Source organism: Melozone crissalis, unplaced genomic scaffold (assembly GCF_028551555.1).
Source record: "Melozone crissalis strain CALT ecotype California unplaced genomic scaffold, PUWL_Pcris_2 ptg000537l_1, whole genome shotgun sequence".
Classification (NCBI taxonomy): Eukaryota; Metazoa; Chordata; class Aves; order Passeriformes; family Passerellidae; genus Melozone; species Melozone crissalis.
The window spans coordinates 169,367-188,294 of NW_026536235.1; the positions used below are offsets into that span (position 1 = coordinate 169,367).

At 37.5% G+C, this 18,928-nt stretch overlaps 1 protein-coding gene across 1 annotated transcript; it reads right to left on the minus strand.

Moving 5' to 3' along the window:
- Positions 1–49: 49 nt before the first annotated feature.
- On the minus strand, positions 50–16,381 carry LOC128950304 (synaptonemal complex protein 1-like; the record flags this gene model as incomplete). Its single annotated transcript, XM_054295186.1, has 18 exons — positions 50–425; positions 511–597; positions 908–1,054; positions 2,272–2,331; positions 2,767–2,841; positions 3,755–3,847; positions 4,513–4,623; positions 5,207–5,323; positions 6,182–6,244; positions 6,911–6,973; positions 7,822–7,989; positions 12,486–12,538; positions 13,059–13,167; positions 13,580–13,653; positions 14,221–14,290; positions 14,680–14,738; positions 16,093–16,166; positions 16,332–16,381. Coding segments are annotated over 18 exons (1,617 nt in total), but the record flags the coding sequence as incomplete, so codon positions are not given.
- Positions 16,382–18,928: the final 2,547 nt, after the last annotated feature.

Genomic DNA, 18,928 nt, shown 5'->3' on the forward strand with positions numbered 1-18,928 from the left:
TTCTAATGCTAGAAACAGCTTTGAAACAACTTTCTATGTAGTTCTATTTATTTCCAAATTTAAAACTGGCCAATTTTTTTCCCAACATTTTGAAGCACAAGGGAGGAAAGGTGGAAAAAGCTCTGCAGGGGTTGCAGTTATGGATCTCTAAAGTTTATTTGTGTAAAGGAATGAACATAGTATTAAACACACTGAGTATGACAGAAAAATGCAACAAAGCACTAACTCTGAGAGAAAAACAGCCCTGCAAGCAATGCCAGGGCACTGGATATTTCTGCATTTTAAGCAAAGAGCTTTACAGCATCTATAATTTTCCTTTTCCTGTCCATTTTGGAGAGTGCAGTCCAGCCCGCCTCGCGCATTCTCCTCATGGTTTTGAGTTTCAGAGCAGAGCCTGGAGATTTCACGCTGCATGGAGCTGGGCTCTAGGAAGGAAAATAAAGCCATCCTTTAGTTTCTGTAAACAATCTGATTAACTGCTTGGTTTAATCTTAGGAAAGGCTAACATACCTTTTTTGGTGCTGTGGAATGTAATTGTGAAGCTTGTGGATAATCTTTGTACAAATTTTTAAACATTTCTTCTTCTGAGACTATGCTCTATTAAATTAAAAGTTAAAAGTTAAATTGAAAGTTACTTAGTCACACTATATTAAAAATACTTTTTCTTTCCCCCTAAGGATATTAAACTATGAAAAAAAAAGTTAAGATGTCATTATGAGGCTTAACAGTTCCATAAAAAGAATGTTAATTATGTACATACAACTACAGTTCCAGAAAGAACCAATAAATTAAAAATATACATAAATATTGGCTTGAATGTGGAAGCCCAAACTCTTTATTTCCATTCTCAGCCCCAGCAGTGAGCACAAAGAGCTGCTCAGCACATGATTTGTTCTCTGACTCTTACCAGGAGGTCAGTGTGCTCAGAGCTGTCTGACTGAGTGTCCAGCTGCACAAGCACTTTCTGCTTTTTCCTGCTGCTCTGCTCTGCAGGCAGGTTTGTGCTTCTTCCACTCTGCATTTTATCCCTTGGAGGAGTCTTTATAACACATGTCTGGGAAAGAAAATGTTTTTCTTTTTAGATTATATTTTATGGGGTAAGTATGGAATCTAAAGCCAAACTCAGGACCCAGTTTACAGTCTGAGTGTCCAAGAATTCACCTGAGAGAAATGGTGGAACTCTGATCTTTCCATCCAAACATGGAGCAAAGACCCAAACAAAGTGGGGTGGGGTATAAATATCATTTTTTATACTATTTTTATTGCCAAATGAGGAGAATGAAGGGGAAGCTATGGAAGAGCTGAGTTTCATGGCACATTGTATTTAAGTTCTCCATGCTTATCTGCAGAAATTTAGGTTATTCTGAACTGTAGCCACTCCATTGGACTCTATCAAACATCAAAGAAAATGGGAACAAACAAAACTGCAGGAAAAGGCTTCCAGAGAAAGACTGATAGCTATATCAAGATTGGTGTTACTTAAAATAGTTTTTTCATTAGAAGTTAAACTGAGAAGCATTGAATGGTCCAGTGCAACCTTTTTTTTGACAGATAACATCAAAATGGTGCTGGATTCCATTGTTCCAATGTGAAAACCACAAGTGAACTCCTTACAGGAAGAAGGGTGAGTTCTGCAGTCAGGACTACTTTGATACTTTGACCATTTTTACAGCTATATCAGCTTTTTTCTCTTCTATAGAGGAAAAGTGCCTTTACAAATGGACACTTTTAAGACTATGTAAAACAATTCTAGAGACATAAAATATCAACAACTGAGCAAGAAAAATTACACACTGGGAGCCCTCCCAGAAACTGCTGTCTAATATCTCCATGGAATGGTGTGACCCTTTAAAATCCCTTCTTATCCCATGGGAAAAAAAAAATCATCGAAAGAGAAGTAAGAAATACAGGCAGAAAAATGCAACAAGAAAAATTCACTGTTAGGAGTTACAAAACTTCAATGTTGGACTGCCCAAGGGGCTTCCTGTTCTGAAGAACACATTTTTTTTATTTTTACTTTTATTTTTTTAATTTTAGGAATATAATTTGGAGACTTTTTATTTTTTACATTAATAGATTCACTGTATAGATCTAAACAAGGTTTAGGAGTACCAGGAACATAAGTTTGTATTTTCTATAATTTAAAAAGTTTGAAGTCAAAAGCATTCCAATGTCTTTTGTTGAATGCAAATAAATTGTCATGGCATTTCAATTGATTCTACACATATCAACACTCCCAAATTCTAAAAGCAATTAAAAAGTTCAAGTTACCTTGTGTTTCTTTTCACTTTCAGAAATCATACTGCCAGAGTGCTCTTTTACGAGATTCTCCTACAAAAGAGTTATGTGACAGCAAGGAAATATTTATTTGATTTCAGTTGTTAAAAATGTTCTTGGTGTAATGACAGAGCACAGTCTATAATCACAGACTGCTACAAAGTTCACACAAAAATATGACCAGATGTAGTACAACCCCAGCATTCAAAAGTCACTGAAAAAACCCCTGCAGTTTAGGGAACTTTTTTGCTTTAGCCAGTTAAAATTACCAAAAATAAAGGAGAGTTTTGTTTTGTTGTTTATTTATATATAATCTATAATCACAGACTGTTACAAAGTTCACACAAATAGATGACCAGATTTAGCACAACCCCAGCATTCCAAAGTCACTATTTTTCTGTTCAGTTTCATTTCTAATCCAGCTCTTCCCACAGCACAAGCCCAGGCCACACCTCTCACCCCCACTGCTCAGTGAATAAAAAACTCCACCTTTTCTTCCATTTCTGCTTTCAGTTGTTCCTTAAGGGAGGACAGTTCCTTTTTCAAACACGACAGCTCATTTTCCTACAAACCATTAAATAAAGGACAGGGTTAACTATGCACAGCCCAGAAAAAGGAAAACAGTCCCAAGTGAGACAGGGACTAATTAACAGGGACACTCATTAGGTACACAAGATAATTCTATTTGCTTTTCAGCCCTATACTTGAAGCTTTGCTTTAGCTTGTTTAAAAAAGACTGAAGCACTGTTAGAAACAGGTATTTGATCAGAAGTGTTCAAGGTAATAGCTTAAAACCCTTGGGAGAACAGGAGTGAGAGGGCACAATCTAAATATTTAAAACATAAGTTTCCTATTCAAAGTGGGGAGTCAGAACATGACCCACTAGCTGGAGGAGCAGACACAAGCACACTGCTACTCCAATTTCTTTTTAGAAACATTTGGAGTTTTTAGTGCCCAGAATAAGATCTGGTGCAGCAGGTTGGGTGGGACTGCTACTGGTAAAAATTCAAACCACACTGGAAAAGTTCCCAGAGAACTGTCTCTGGTGGGAAAGACCCCAGAGCACAGCAGGAAAAGAAACTCTCGAAGCAAACTGAAAAAAGATCTTTAGAAGTCACACACTGACTGAAGATCACATCTTTTGTCTCTCTGTGCTGTGGGTGGGCAAGAGGCAGGGATTGGGAAAAAAAGTGTTTTAAAGGTTTATTTTAATTCTCATTACTCACTTTTAATTCTATTAATAATAATTTTTGATACTATTTAAGTTCGAATCTGCTTTACCCTCAAAGTGTTTTTCTCCTAATCTTTATCTCAACTCAGTCCCTGAATTTTTCTTTCCCCTCCACTGCTCAACTACAGCAGAGAAAAATGAGTGAATGCTTTTTTGTGTGCGCCTGGCACTTAGCCAGTATAAAACCACTCCACAAGGACATCAGCCCCTTCACTGAATTATTGACCATTGCAAAGTGCTCCTTACCAGTGCCCTTTCTGATGATATCTGCTTTTGCTGTTTCATTTTGTATACTTTTAACTCTGCATCTTTTTCTTCAACCAATTTATCATATTCATTCTGTGGTAAAAAAACCAAACCAACAACAAACTCAAAACATGTGACTAAATGTTACAATTATGGAGTTATCCAGTCTTAAAACATCATTTTTTCAAACCAGGCTCTTAGGATTCAGAAAGAAAAGATTCATTGATGCTTCTGCACAAACTGTAAAACAGAAAATGCTCAATTCAAGTATTATTTTGTGGACTGGCAGAGAGTGCTTTATTTCTGTGCAGCAATATGTGCTCAGCACTAAGAGCCAGCTGTGCCATCTTTATTACTGTATCTGCTAAAGATATTGCAAAATGAGGAATAGAAAGGTAAACTAAAATGTGTCAGGCTAAACTGCTGACAGTCACTAGGTAACCTCTGAGAAAGAGGCCAAACTGATACTGAAAAATATTGCATTCAGATGGTATCAAAGGAAGCCTGAATTGAAAAAAAATCTAGAAATCCCAGAAGTTTAGATGACTGGAATTATCTGCCCATAGGAATCTTTTCAAAATCTTCAAATGAATTTGATTTTAGATGATGCAAAGTCCAGCATGTGTTCAGCTTCCTTTTCTGAGACTCAGGCCTGTTTCTGCTTTTGAAAGGTCATTAACGTGGTGTCACAAGTTATAAACATGGTATTGACATGGTATCACCCATTGCAAACCACAGCAAGCAGGAAAATCTCTGACCTTGTGCTTTTCCATCAGTGCCATCATCTCAGTTATCTTGTGCTGACATCTGGCATCAGTTTCTCTCTGTATCATTGCAGTTTCATCACAAAGCAACCTCATCTTTTCTACCTGTCAGTAATAAATTGCATTTCATTCATCAACATAACAATATATTTTTTAAAAAATCTTAATTTCTTCTTCCCCCTGTGGGTACAAAGTTTGCAGTCCCACTTGGCCTTTATTTGCTTTTAAGATCCCTTTCAAATGCCTCATCTTTTCTGCAGATTGTTTACATGGGCAAGATCAAAGGTACAGCCATGGCAGGCAAGCTCACTGCAAACCAAAAGGCCATTTCAAGCACTCCGCCCTAACATTTCTTAGCATTGCCATCAAAAAATGTGTGGGCAGAAAAATACTAATGTGGGAGAAGTTATAATCTAATTTAACTGGGCTGACTTTATACCAAGGGTGGAATTTCTTTGAACTATATCTTGAAAGAAAGAATTTTTAATTGAGTTCTCATTTTCAAAGACATATTCAAATACTTCAACCTAAGCACCTAATGTACTAAAGCTTTGTTCACAGGGATTCACAACAAGTTCCATTTATGTTAATAAGACTGAAATATGAGCAAGGACTCTGGCCAATAAATCTTCATAAAAACATTTTAAATTAAAAAAAATAAATTGCAGTAAAAATTAACACCTCTCACCTCTTCACGAAGTTTATTTTCATTTACTTTTCTTGTTTCTATGTCTTTTTTATAGATGTCAACTTCTTCCTTATGTTGCTTGTTCATATTTTCCATCTCTAACTGCAATTTATTCACCTTTGGAGAATGCAGAATTGCTGCTGTTATTTGTTTAGTAATTACTATGTTGATGATTTTTTCTTACCTCTTATTTTTGAGCACAAACACTGTTACTTTTCAGGTATGATTCAAGTGTTTCCTATTTAAAAGTTCAGGTTTTTTTTTTTTAATAAAGAGTTGAACTTTGGCTTGAAGTGAGTTAGAAAATACTCAAAGGAACAATGGCAACAGCACAATGGGGAAGACTGCCCTAAGCAGTCACCCTAAATGCTTTGAATGCCTCAGGAAAAAATAAACACAGATGTTTGTTTCTTCTCTCTTGTAAATCTGTATCAGATTTTCACAGGTTTTATGGTACATTTTCCTCCCAGCTGTGCATTTTGATTACAGTTTTTCCTTTTAAGTTTATCATATGAATATCCTCAAAAAACTCCACTTTTCTTCAAGTGCAGTACCCAAAGCTGGACACAATATTCCCATCAGAGGGATTGCCACTGCAGAACACATTTAAGGAACAGACTAAAAAGAGTAATATATATATATATATATATGTGTATATATATGTCTTTTAAATGCTTTTCTGTTACAATGAGGTTGCTGAACCCTGTTCAGTCCACTATCAACAAAAGAAAAAAAAAGTAAGGAACAGATAAGAAACATCATTAATTGCAATTTGAATCCATCTCTTAAATGTCCAATAGTCAGTGCCCAATGATTAAAATGGAAGCATCTTCTAAAAACTATGAGCTCATTCCTGCAAAGTCTGTATCCCAGATCCATAAACCAGCTCAGAATGTATTTAACAAGTATTATAATTACTTACACTGGGACTTAAAACACTCACCTCATCTTCTACATGATGTTATTTAAACCTACCTTCCCTTCATAAGTGTTGCTTTTCTTGCTTTCTGCAGTAATTTTCTTTTTCAGCACCTTATTCTGTTGAAATAAAACAAAACAAGCACTGTATCTTAATAAGTTCATAGAATTATGTCATGGTTTAACTGCATCAAGAAATTCCAGCTTTCATCAGGCAAATAACTCTCTGTTGTGCAACTCAGGTTCCAGAACAATTCTTCAAACAAATGAATGTTCAGCTAATTTCTGTGATAATTACTGTTTCTTCATGACCTTAGGAAAGGCTCCTCCTGAGCAGCAGCAGGGAATAACAAATGAGGAGCAGAATGGGAATTAAAACTAAGATGCTGCTGACAGAAGGTGTGAAGATGTCATGACCAAAAATACAAGTTATTTATTTTTACAGTGAAGTTTATACAATTTGTGCTAGTGCAGAATTCTTTTCTACTAGTGATAACTGAGATACTCATACAAGTACATAAAAAACACTATGCATTAAATGAAAAAGAGTAGAAGTTTATTAAAGATATTATTTTTGTAATTGCTTTTTTTCAAATTAAGGCTCATTTAACAAATCAAGTGATTCCAAAGCTGACTCCCTAGTTTGCTCAGGGTTAGGATAAAAAAGGAGAATTTTTAAATTACATAGGTGTATCTAAAGACATCACAGCAGACACAAACCTGCTGAAAAGGCAACCCAAAGTATAATGTGTTTATGTATTTGTGACATTTAAAATCTCTACACACCTCCTGTTGCAACTCTTCCATGCATTTGGTTTTATTTTCCACCTGTTTCTTCAGATTATTCATCTGAAAGAGATATTTCAGACATGAATTAGTAAGTTCAACAAATGACTCCCTATGTGAGCAATTCCTGTAAATGTTCTCAAATCTGCCCTTGCACCAGTCTGGTTTGTTCCAATGGGACTGAAACACCAGCTGCCATGTCAGAATAATCAGAGTTTTAGCCATAAAGTACCACAAGATGTTAATTAACAGCAGTGAACCAGTTCCTTAGTGGCTATGGAGTTAAGAAAGAAGAAGAAAAAAACCCCCAGCATTTTCACAATTTAAAAAATGCACTTGTATGAAGTTCCCTACATCCATGAAAAAATGAATTTTCCCAATTATTTTCTACAATCTTCAATGGCTTTTCCTTTCTTGAAATTTCATTTTCAGTTCTCTTAACCTGAAATTAAAATTGTAAATATTAGGCTTTTACAATGAAATTTTGAAATCCATTCTAATGTTAAAAACCCCAGGTTGCTTTGAACCAATAGAAAGAAAGTAAAAATGTTTGAATCTATTTAAGCTAAAACTCACAGTACATATAAAAATCTAATCCAGAGCCCATCCATCACTGAGTGGGTATATAAAAACCAGAAAAGCAGGTTCTCTGTTTGCCTGAAAACAAATAAATCTTTAATATTAAACTTCCAGCAAAGAGTGAACATCCCAGTGACTGTGCTTGTCTTTTGAAATACCAGGGCTCACATGTGGACACACAAGGGCACAGCTGGCAGCAGCTGGGAAAGAAGAAACCTCTGGCAGAGATCACATCCCCCAGGCAGAGCTCTGCAGAAAAAATCCCAACAAAGATTTTACATTGAATGCTGCCCTGCAGGTTCTGTAAGATATTTTCATGACACAGGACATACATTTTCTTCTCTTTCATCCAGTGTGCTTTTCATCTCTTCACCTGTCTTTGCCATTTTCTCCTTCAAAGACTCCAGTTCATTTCTAAGTACCAAATTAACAAACATTAGTAAATATTTACATATTGCCTTTAACTTGTTTTCAGTACTTCTAATAAACCCATATTTTATTTTCTAAAAAGAGCTGCTAATGTTGATGGGAACTTCATAAGCTGCTCAATGAAAATGTTCTTAAAATGCAGCAACAGGCCCAGTAAGTCAATATGTGAACTGTCCATGCTTCTTTTAAGTAGGAGAAGATGTTCCAGGAACCCCAGGAAAATACATCCTGACCTGGACTATTGCAATGCAGCTGTGAAACATGGGAGCTGCCTATTGAACTGGGGATACAGAGAGTAACTCTGATCCAGTTTTGCCTTGTCACATTTCATCCATAACCTTCAACTTCCATTTGAATTTCCTTCACACCTGAGATGTCTAATGCAAAACAAGACAGCTCTTACTATGGAATACAAAATGATGGCAAACATTGTTCCTGCAGCAATTGGTATTTCTAATCTGAGAAAATTTCTACTTGGCCAACAGCAATTCTGAATAGTTTCTGTTTACCTAGATAATCTAGAAAAACATTAAACAAAAAATCCCAGAAAGCAGCATTTGAACACAACTAACTATTTGAGTCTACTTCCTTTAACAATATCAGTTAATAATATTTGCTTTTACTTGCCTTAGCTGGCTATTTGCCTCTTCTAGATTTTCAACTAACTGCTTTGTATTGTCTTCTTTTTTCTTACTATCCTAAATAAAGACCCATGTGTCAGCAAAGAAATAAAATTCAAAGTGACTTCCTAAAAAATTCAAAGCCATCCAAAGCACACAGACCTGCCTTGTTCACAAGTGTAAATACACTTCCTTTCCAATTCAAACACAAAAAATAGCTCAGGTACTCTACAGACCCAAGTCATGTTGCAGCTCATCATCTAATTTGCAAAACTGAGTCATTTGTCAAACTGAGTATTGTCCTTTCAAGAAAGCTGGAAGTTTACAACTTGCCTCTTGTTGTTCTTGCAGTTTCTTGAGTTCTGCAGCCACAGCATTTTTCTCTTGTGCTGTTTGTTCTTTCTCTAGTGAAAGCTTACTGAGATACACTGTTAGCTGTTCATTCTTTAACCTAATTTAAAACAAATGGCCAAGAGGAATAAGAGGATGCATTTTGAAATCTCATTTTAAATTAAACATACCCATTATCAAGTGTTATTCCATGCTGAAAGAAGTCCAGGAATTATCTACAAATATAAGCTTTGCAGCAGAGTCAGAGAGATGTAAAAAGGTGACAGAAGAAGGAAAGAAAATCAGAGTCAACTTTTATATAAATATAATGGTTAGTGAAGATTATGTATTTTAAAGCAAGATTAACAATGAATTCAGAAACTTTCTCTTCTTGTTAAATAAGTCAGAGAGATATGGAACAACTACATATGCCATAGAATACATATAAATAGAGAAAGTGGAATTTAGAAATGTAAGTATATAAATAATGTCATATATGTGGTTCAAAACTTCCATTAGAAAACAATCACAGTTCATTTCACTGTGGATTAAAGCAACTTCTATATTACACCAAAACTAATGAAACATTCTATTTTCAAAATGGTCATACGCCTCTTGTTCAAGATCTGTTTTCAGAGTCACAAGCTGCTTTAAGTAATCTTGTTCCTTCTCAGCTGTACATGTCAGCTGTGCTTTCAAACCATGGAATTCTTTCTGCAAAATGAAAAGGAAGAGTTTTGAGTTCCCATGTGCAAACTCCAACTGCTGGAGGTTATCAGACATGAACTAAGAGCACAAGGCTTTCAGAAGAACCCAACAACATCCATGCCATGGATTATCCAGATTGCATCTTTCCAATCTCTGCTGGGATCTGGAAGTGGTGTGACAAAGTGAACTGTGACACCAGTGCTGTTCATGTCTGTCCCCTGCTGTGAGTTTCATTACCTGGGCTGCAAAATTCGGGTGGGACCCTGCTCTGGGTGCTGTTTCTTATGTATAAACTTGTATACAAGTTCAATATGTGCAACTTCAGTATTTCTAAAAACATGTTACTGTTGCCCTGCTTCAGACCTCTCTCATTTGGAGAGCATTTTCATTTCTCTCTCCACATTTTTCTCTCTCTGCATATTTTCTACAGTAGCCTCAAGATTCTTCTTCAATCAAAGTCCTCCAATTTGCCCATTTTAGAAAATGAGTGAAACTCAGTTCAGAACACTCAATGCACAGATTATAACAACAAGCAGACACAGTAAAATGCACACCTGATTTCACACTATCTTAACTTGAGTTGATATGGATTCTTGTTAGGCTTGTAAATATAAAATCATAATGAAAATAAACTTCTGTTAAGAGTGTATTTCATATAGCTTTGACTTCTGTGACAGAAAATGGGCCTGTGTCACAGCACAGCAGGGTTCACAGAGGCCAGAGCTAATTACCTTCCTGGAAGGAAGAAAAAATGGGAAAACTTTATATCCAGAGGGAGTGGCATTTGAATGGGCATGAACAAAGAAGAAATAACCAAAAACCTTGAGAAGGAAAACCAAAAGCACAAGAGACAAGAAAAACCAAAAGCATGGGAGACAAGAAAAACAGAGGCAATAAAGAAGTTCTTCAAAGAAAACACTGAAATTGTGTGTGAGAAAGTTTAGTAGAAATGTTAAGGTAGACTAGATGGTGTTTATTTATGGCATTTAAGATACTTACAAAGCAAGAGGAATTTCATATGAAGAGCAAATGCCATGAGATTAATAAAATGAACATTTACCAGAGTTTCTGACAGCTCTTCAAGTTGCACTTCTTTATCACATTTTACTTTAGTCATCTCTTCTACAGCACATGGAATGTAAAATGAATGGAACAGGAATAATTTTTCATTATTAGCAGGCAGTATAAAACATTTACCCTTTTGCAATACCCAGTTCTCAAAACTTGTTGGATTAATTTAAGGAAATGAAAAGCTAATTTATGACTTAATCTAAATGTAGACTTGAAAAGATGATTCAGACATTAGCAAATCTATATCTGAAGAGAAGCTAAATATTTATCTTAAATAAAATTTAGAGCCTATGATGTTTTCCACAATTATAGCTTCAAATAAACCATGGACTGTAAGACTGGAGTATTCTCCAAGTATTGCTGCACCTGCATTGTTCCAGAAAAAATCTGAACTGCTGAAGGTATCAGATGGATATGCTGAGAAAGGAAACCAGTTGTTACTAACTTCCAGATGGTTTCTGTGTGCACAGTCACAATTCTGGTATTTTTTACAAGTTCTCAACAGCAAGGCAGAGCTCTTACTCTGGGGACTAAGGAGCACATCCCTAGAAACCACAGGATATCAAATTGATGATATTTAAAAACAACCCCTGCCAGCATCATTGCACTTCCAGCATGGGGAGGGTCACAGAAACCTCCATGGGAGGTTTTATCTCTGCTGCACAAGTCACTCCTGGCACCTGCAGTGCTGCTGCTCTGAGCTGCAAACCAAAATTACCTCCAGAGGAATTCATGCATGAATGGTCTGACTGTTGGAGCTGTGCACAGCACTGCCCTTTGGCTGCTGCCAGCACCAATGACCCCCAAAGAAAAGGGATCAGCTGAGTAAAAATAAATCCAGGCATTCCTGACAGGTACAGGTACTGTAAAATCATTTCCCAACTACTAGAGACAGTACATTTCCAGAAAAAAGCAGAAAACATTTTTATTACTGCCCAGCTCATTTTCTGCCTTTCTACAAGCCTTACCCAGTTCAGCAGATTTATTCTGGAGCTCCAAGGTAAGCAGCTTTGAATCATCTTCAGATTTCTTTAATCTAAGGAAATGGTAAATGAAAAATCCCAAATGTAGAGTACAAAGCACTGGATTTGAAACTTACAGGACAATAAGACAACGTCTTACCACAAGCACTTTAAGAACATTTAACTTTTAACAGGCAGATAATTTATCTGCCTGCAACACACATCAAATTACAGTTTTACAACCTCAGAACAGTAGACATAAAAGTAAACAAATATATATCTACAGAAATCTGTATTTTTTAAAGACAGAATTATGCAAGTTGAAGGGGGCAAAAATTTACTTTTTATACAGTATCAACTATCACAAACAAAAAAAATTACATTAAATTCTCTGCATTTAGACCACTGTGTGAAAAAACCCTCCAAATTTCAGCTTCATTTCCAATTGTTCTTGGTTTTGTCATAGACTGCAACCTGTAAGATCACTCTTGGAATTTCAACTCATTAATTTACCTATTTTGCTCTTCTTGCAGCAAGCTTTTCAAATTGGCAACAGAAGTCTCAAACTCCTCTGTCAGTGCTGCAAGCAAAGCCTTCATTTTTTTACATTCTTCCTCCTGCTCTTCCTTTTCTCCAGTAACCTGAATTAATGTTTTCACTGTAGTCTGGAATTCAGTTTCCAAGTTCTTTTGAGTAACCTTCAAGACATGGTATCATTTCTAAATATGTTTTCCAACAAACAGCTACAGCTGTTTCGTGTCTAAAGTATCCATAATTATTTATGCAAATGCTCATCTAGTCTATTTCTATTATAGAGCTATAAGTAAGGGGTACCTCTGCCTTTTGCAATGAAATTTTAGCCTCTTCCAGCTCTGCCCTCAAATGTTCTTTACTGCCCTGGGATTCCTTTAACATTTCTTCATTATGTACTAAACAAAAAAAAAAGTTTATATTGTTAAAAATAGGATATTTACTAAAAAATGCTGCTAAAAATGGAAAATTACATACATTTAAAGAATGTAACAAAGACCAATGGTACTGACATCATCTACTATAAAATGATAGATAAAATTTGAGTATAGATGGCTTAAAATATTGAAAAGTAAGTTCTGAAAAGTAAGTTTCCTCAGTGACATCTGCCTGACTTTAAATTTGCAAAACTGAAGCAACATATTTTCCCCTTGCAATTTTCAAAAGCTCTCACTGCTTGACTCACCCTAAAAACTGCCCTGCCAGTCCTGCTCCCACATGAGCAGCTCCTGTTCCAAACAAAAATAAGGCCTTCAAGGCCCCAAAATTCTGCTGCCAACCAGCAACAGAATAAGACTATCATGGCCCTGTTTCCTATGCTTCTAATAAACAATTACATATAATAAATAAACAATCATAAACAACTACATTGAAATTCTGTAAACAATTACATTTAAACACAGCAGGCAGAACTCTTACATTTTGCTTCCATTAAGTCAGCAATCTTATTTTGTGACATCTGCAGCTGAGCCTTGATGTCTTTTATGACATCATCTTTTTCATCTCTCTGTATGGTAAGAGCTGAAATCTAGAAAAATGCAACAAATATCATCATGAAGTCTGGAAAAGGGACAGATAATAATTTTCATTTGTACCCCAGCTATGATAAGCAGACATTTTGCTGTCATTCAAGTTAGATTAGATAGATAGATAGATAGATAGATAGATAGATAGATAATATTTGGCTAGATACAATCTTAGCCAAATATTGATCAAGTCACATTACTCTAAACAAAAAAGTTCTCCAATTCAAAATCAAACCATCAATTCCAGTAGACTAAAGGTACTGAAACATCATTAAACTTAGCAGATTTGACTTAAATGCAGCTTCAGACATTATTTTGTCTTTTTTACTAATACCCAGAAACACTTCTTGGCTCTTGCATTGCCCCTTTAGGCACAAATAAAGCTCTACATCTTAGATGGTAAAATGAGCAAACCTGCTTTTCCTTTTGGCTGACTTCCAGTCTGCATTCTTTCTCAAACTTGTCCACTTTTTCTGCTTCTTCTTTTACTTTGGAGATACAGTAACATCCATAGTTAACATTCTAGCTGAGATATACTCCAAGTTCAATACAACTTCCACTTTAAGATTGCTTGGAATTCTACAGTTCTAGCATTTGTTTCCCAAGAGTAATTCTTGAGGCAATGTTTGATTTTATAATCAAAATACAAACAGAAAAGACCATGTGAAAATGAAACAGGAACATAGCAGGCTATACATACAGAGAGAGAGCATTTAGCTAAAGTTTCTGTAGCTATACACTAGTGGATTCTCATTTAAATAAACAAACTATGTGAAATAAATATTGATCTCTAGACTGTACCTCACAGACAAAACTTCAATTTTGAGTGACTGTTTGAAAAATAAAGTTTCAGATTTGGCCCAGTGGAACAGCAACAGAAGGGGCCAGGCAGTGACCAAAGGCAGCAGGAATAAAAGAAGGGTCCCAGTGTCTCAGTGTGAGCTGCTCACCATTCCAGCACTTCACATCTGCCTGCCCTGACACTGCATGTGTAACACAAGCTATGAAGTACAAAACTGAGCCAGCTGCATAAACTCAATAAACAGAATTCTCACATTTGAAACTCATTTCCAGTCTGTCGTTCTCTGCTTGCACACGAAGCTCTTCAAATGCCACTGTCATTCTCTAAAAACAAAATTTAATACTTGAAGTTCAATATTGGAAACCCTGGAACTTCTCCAGGGGCTGCTGCCCACCTCAACCATTCTGAGGAACCAGCAGGGAGGTGAAACAGAGCCCAAAAAGAAGCCAGAAGTTGTGGCAGTGACCCAGCACTAAGCACACATCACCCAGATCACAGGGATCTACATCCCACACACTGCTGCACCTTCTCCATTGAACGTGTTTGATATAACACAAAAATAATTCTTGAAAAGGGATTGAAAACACAACTTCCTGCATCACACATGACATGATACCCACACATGATGGACACAAACAGTATCCCAACATAAACATGGAACTCAGCTCAGCTCACAGAACTCACATTCCTTTCATCAAGCTTGGTCACTTACTTCTACGTTGCTGTGAAGTTCCTCATACAATTGTATTGTTGCTTCCTTTTCCTGTTCATCTATCAAAGCAAGAACATATGAGAAAGTTTTTCTTTTGAACAAGAATGCCAGCTGCCCAAGTCATAATACTTAATCAGCATAATGAATTAAAAAAGGAATTATCAGCTCCATTGTTATTAAATAAGTCATTATGAAACATGGTGCCAAAAGTTACAATCCAAAAAAATTTAGAATCTAGGGAAAATATGTATTTCATTGAAACACTGAGCAAGCTCAGCTTTTAAATTTCCTTCCCAAGATATTTTTTTCTGTGAAAAGTGTAATTTTGGATCAGCTTATGTGACCATATTAACTATTATAGTATTAATGCTGTTGAATAATAATGTATCAAAACTGTTAGTATTTATAAATTGTAATCTAGGGTTTAGCACTGAATTTCTTCCTATCAGCAGATACCTATAACCACAGATCTGTCATAAAATTGCAACACTCCATGTCCATATTTTCCTTCTTTTCTTTCCCCTTTGTAATTGATAGAAAACAATTAAAAAGAGAACAGTAACAGAAACAGGTATCAAAAAAGAACAGTACATCTATGCACTGTGTTTCTAGAATTAAGTGTATTCCAACTATTCTAGTGTTTCTAGAATTAAGACAAAAAAGAAACAGACACTTCTTAAGTCTCCACGATCAAGTTAGTAAAATTCTAAATTGCATATAAAGTAAAATTCCCAATCAAGAACATGTTTTAAAACCTCAAGAATTTAAACTTCATTAGGTTATCCAACTGTCTTGGCTTGTTCAGTTTCATGAGAAGAATTCCAGTTACTCATTATACCTTGGGGTTCAGACCTTTTTTCCCCACAAATGTGTGATGGCTGAAAACAGGAAATGTCAGCTCTGGAAATCTGTTCCAGAGTGCTGGGAATTTAGAGTAGATTCTACTGCCTAAAAACAGGCATGAAGTGTCACTTCTTATGTCTGAATATATTCCCAGTGTGTGGCTGGGACTGCAAAGCTTCAATGGGCTGAGCAGCCTTGGGGAGCCTTGCCCTGCTCTGCAGTGGCTGCCAGTGCCAGTCGGGGCTGTGGGCACTGCCTCAAACCTGGAGCACTGTTTGGGCACCAAAGAGCTCCCAGGCTGGCAACCTTGCAGCAAACAATTTCACTGCCTTCAAAAGCCTTCTGCATTTAGCATTACAAACCAAAAGTCTGTTAGACCTGGGGCTTCACTTCCAATTTTGTGAGCCACTTAAAATTCACTTCTCATTCTGAGAGCCACATCCAGTCGATCTCAACTGGAGAACTTCTCTGAACAGCACGAGAAATTTCTTCTTCTTGCTTCTGTTTGTGAATTCAGAGCAAGCTAGAAGCACATTTACTCTGATAAATAAAAACTAAAAAAGCATTTACATTTGCTGGTCTTCTCTGTGAAACAAGTGTAGGTTTCCTTGAGCAGATTACACAGATGCCTCGAAGCAGCAGCTCTAAAGGAGGGAAAAATATCATGTTTGCACAGGAGTGCACAGTACTTTGTACACCTAAGGAGTAACAATGGAAATGACCTTCAATATTTAACAGCTACATAAAACTGCCCATGTGAAAACGGATTATTTCCACCACAAAAATATATCCTTGGTTCTATTACTTACTCTTTCAAGAGATCTTTATTTTCACATATCTCATCTTCCAGTTTCAAATGGAGTTTTCCATTTTCAAACTGATTTCATGGGGAACAAATGCAAAAAGACACTGTTATTGAAAAATGTATTAGAAATGCACTTTGATTTCTCAAATCCCTCATGAAAAAGTCATTTAGGGCATCAGTAGACAGAAGTCTGTTTTATCTGGTATTACATGCTGAGTCATCTTTTTCATGAAAGATACAGTAATTAATGAACAATAATTTACCAGCAAATGAGACACTTACAGGTTTATTCTTCATACACACACTCACACAGGACAGGTGCCTGCAACTTCTCAAAATAATCACTTTCTCAAGGCACAAATCAAGCTGCAACAGTCTTTAATATTTAATTGTATCAATAATAGTGTCATACTGAATCAGGAAACACTGAACTTCATCTATTCAATGTACATTATACAATACTGGCCTGCAGTTCTTGAATGGCTTTACTCTGTGCTTCAATAATCTTTCTATTCTCTTGGAGTTTTCTTTCTTTCTGGTTTAGTTCAGTTTCCACAGTCAGTTTCCACTGCTTGATCTTCTCAGCCTCTTTGTAGAGTTTTGAGAACAATTCATTCGTTGTTTCTGGATTCTATTAAAACAGGTTCCACAATTTAATCTCAAATACTATCCAATTTATAGTATATAATATCTAATTAATATTGTTGTAGATAACATATTTCTCTCCTAGAAACATCACAAGAGTAATATTTTTCCACAGATGGTGATATAAGCTTAGATATGATCAGGAGTCCAAGTTTAAATCTTTGTGCATCCTCTATGTATGTATCAAAAGGCATTACAGAGCACACAGGAGAAACAAATACAATGAAATATCCCAAACCCCCTTCAGACATCACCAAATAGATGGGCCTAAAGACATGGATAACTTCAGTCCACCAAAATCAATAAAAGTTTTGCTAGAATTATCAGTGAAGCCAGAATTCCTTCTAGTAGGTTCTTCCCACCATTTCTGTCCTCTCCTTCTGGCAGACACTGCTGAGTTAAGTAAAAGCAGCTTCAGAGACTTTGCCCAAGAGTACCTGTGATATTGCCATGGACACACACAGAATCACAGAATCACAGAATAATAAGGTGTGAAGAGACCTCTCAGATCATCGAGTCCAACCTATGCCCTGACACTTCAACTACAGCACCAAGTGCCATGTCCAGGCTTTTTTTAAACACATCCAGAGATGGTGATTCTACCACCTCCCTGGGAAGAGGATTCCGGCGCTTTATTATTCTTTTGGTGAAAATCTTTTTCCTAATATCCAACCTATCCCTTCCCTGATGTAGCTTGAGACTGTGTCCTCTGGTTCTGTCAGTGCTGCCCTGTGGAAGAGACCGACCCCACCTGGCTCCAACCTCCCTGCAAGAAGCTGTAGAGAGCAATAAGGTCACCCCTAAGCCTCCTCTTCTCCAGGCTGAACATACCCAGTTCCTTCCAACATTCCTCACAGGGCTTGTGTTCCAAACCCCTCACCAGCCTTGTTGACCTCCACTGGATGTGCTCCAGCATCTCAATGTCCTTCCTAAACTGAGGGCCCAGAACTGGACACAGCACTCAAGGTGCAGCCTCAGCAGTGCCGAGTACAGGGGCAGAATGACCTCACTGCTCCTGCTGCCACACCATTCCTGATCCGGGCCAGGATGCCATTGGCCTTCTTGGCCACCAGGGCACACTGCTGGCTCATATTCACCAGCACCCCCAGGGCCCTTTCTGCCTGAGCACTGTCCAGCCACACTGTCCCCAGGTTGGAACGTTGTAGGGGATTTTTGTGGCCAAAATGTGGAACTCAGCACTTGGACTTATTGAACTTCATGCTGCTGGACTCTGCCCATCCATCCAACCGATCTAAGTCTCTCTGCAGAGCTCTCCTTCCTTCCAATAGATCAACACAAGCTCCCAGCTTAGTGTCCTCTGCAAATTTACTGATCAAGGACTTGATGCCCTCATCCATGTGGTCTACAAAAATATTAAACAGAACTGGTCCCAGCATACAGAGCCCTGAGGGACACCCCTGGTGCCTGGCTGCCTGGCTTCAGCTGGATGCAGCACCATTCACCATCACTCTCTGGCCCGGCCATGCAGCCAGTTCTGAGCCCAGCACAGAGTGCTCCTGTCCCAGCCATGGCTGCAGCTTCTCCAGGAGTGTGCTGTGGGAGACAGTGCCAAAGGCCTTGCTGGAGCCCAGATACACAACACCCACAGCCTTTCCTGCATGTACCAGGCAGTCACCTGCTCACAGAAGGAGCCCGGGTTCGTCAGACATGACCCACCCTTGGTAAAGCCCTGCTGGCTGGGTCTGATAGCCTGGCCATGCTGTGAGTGCTGTGTGATAGCACTCAGTATGAACTGCTCCATTATCTCACCTGCTACTGAGGCCAGGCTGACTGGCCTGGAATTACCAGGATCCTCCTTCCTACCTTTTTTGTACATGGGTGTCACACTGGCCAGTGTCCAATCATCTGGAACCTCACCACGGAGCCACAACTCCTGATAAAGGATGGAGAGAGGCTTGGCAAGCTCATCTGCCAGCTCCCTCATCACCCTGGCAT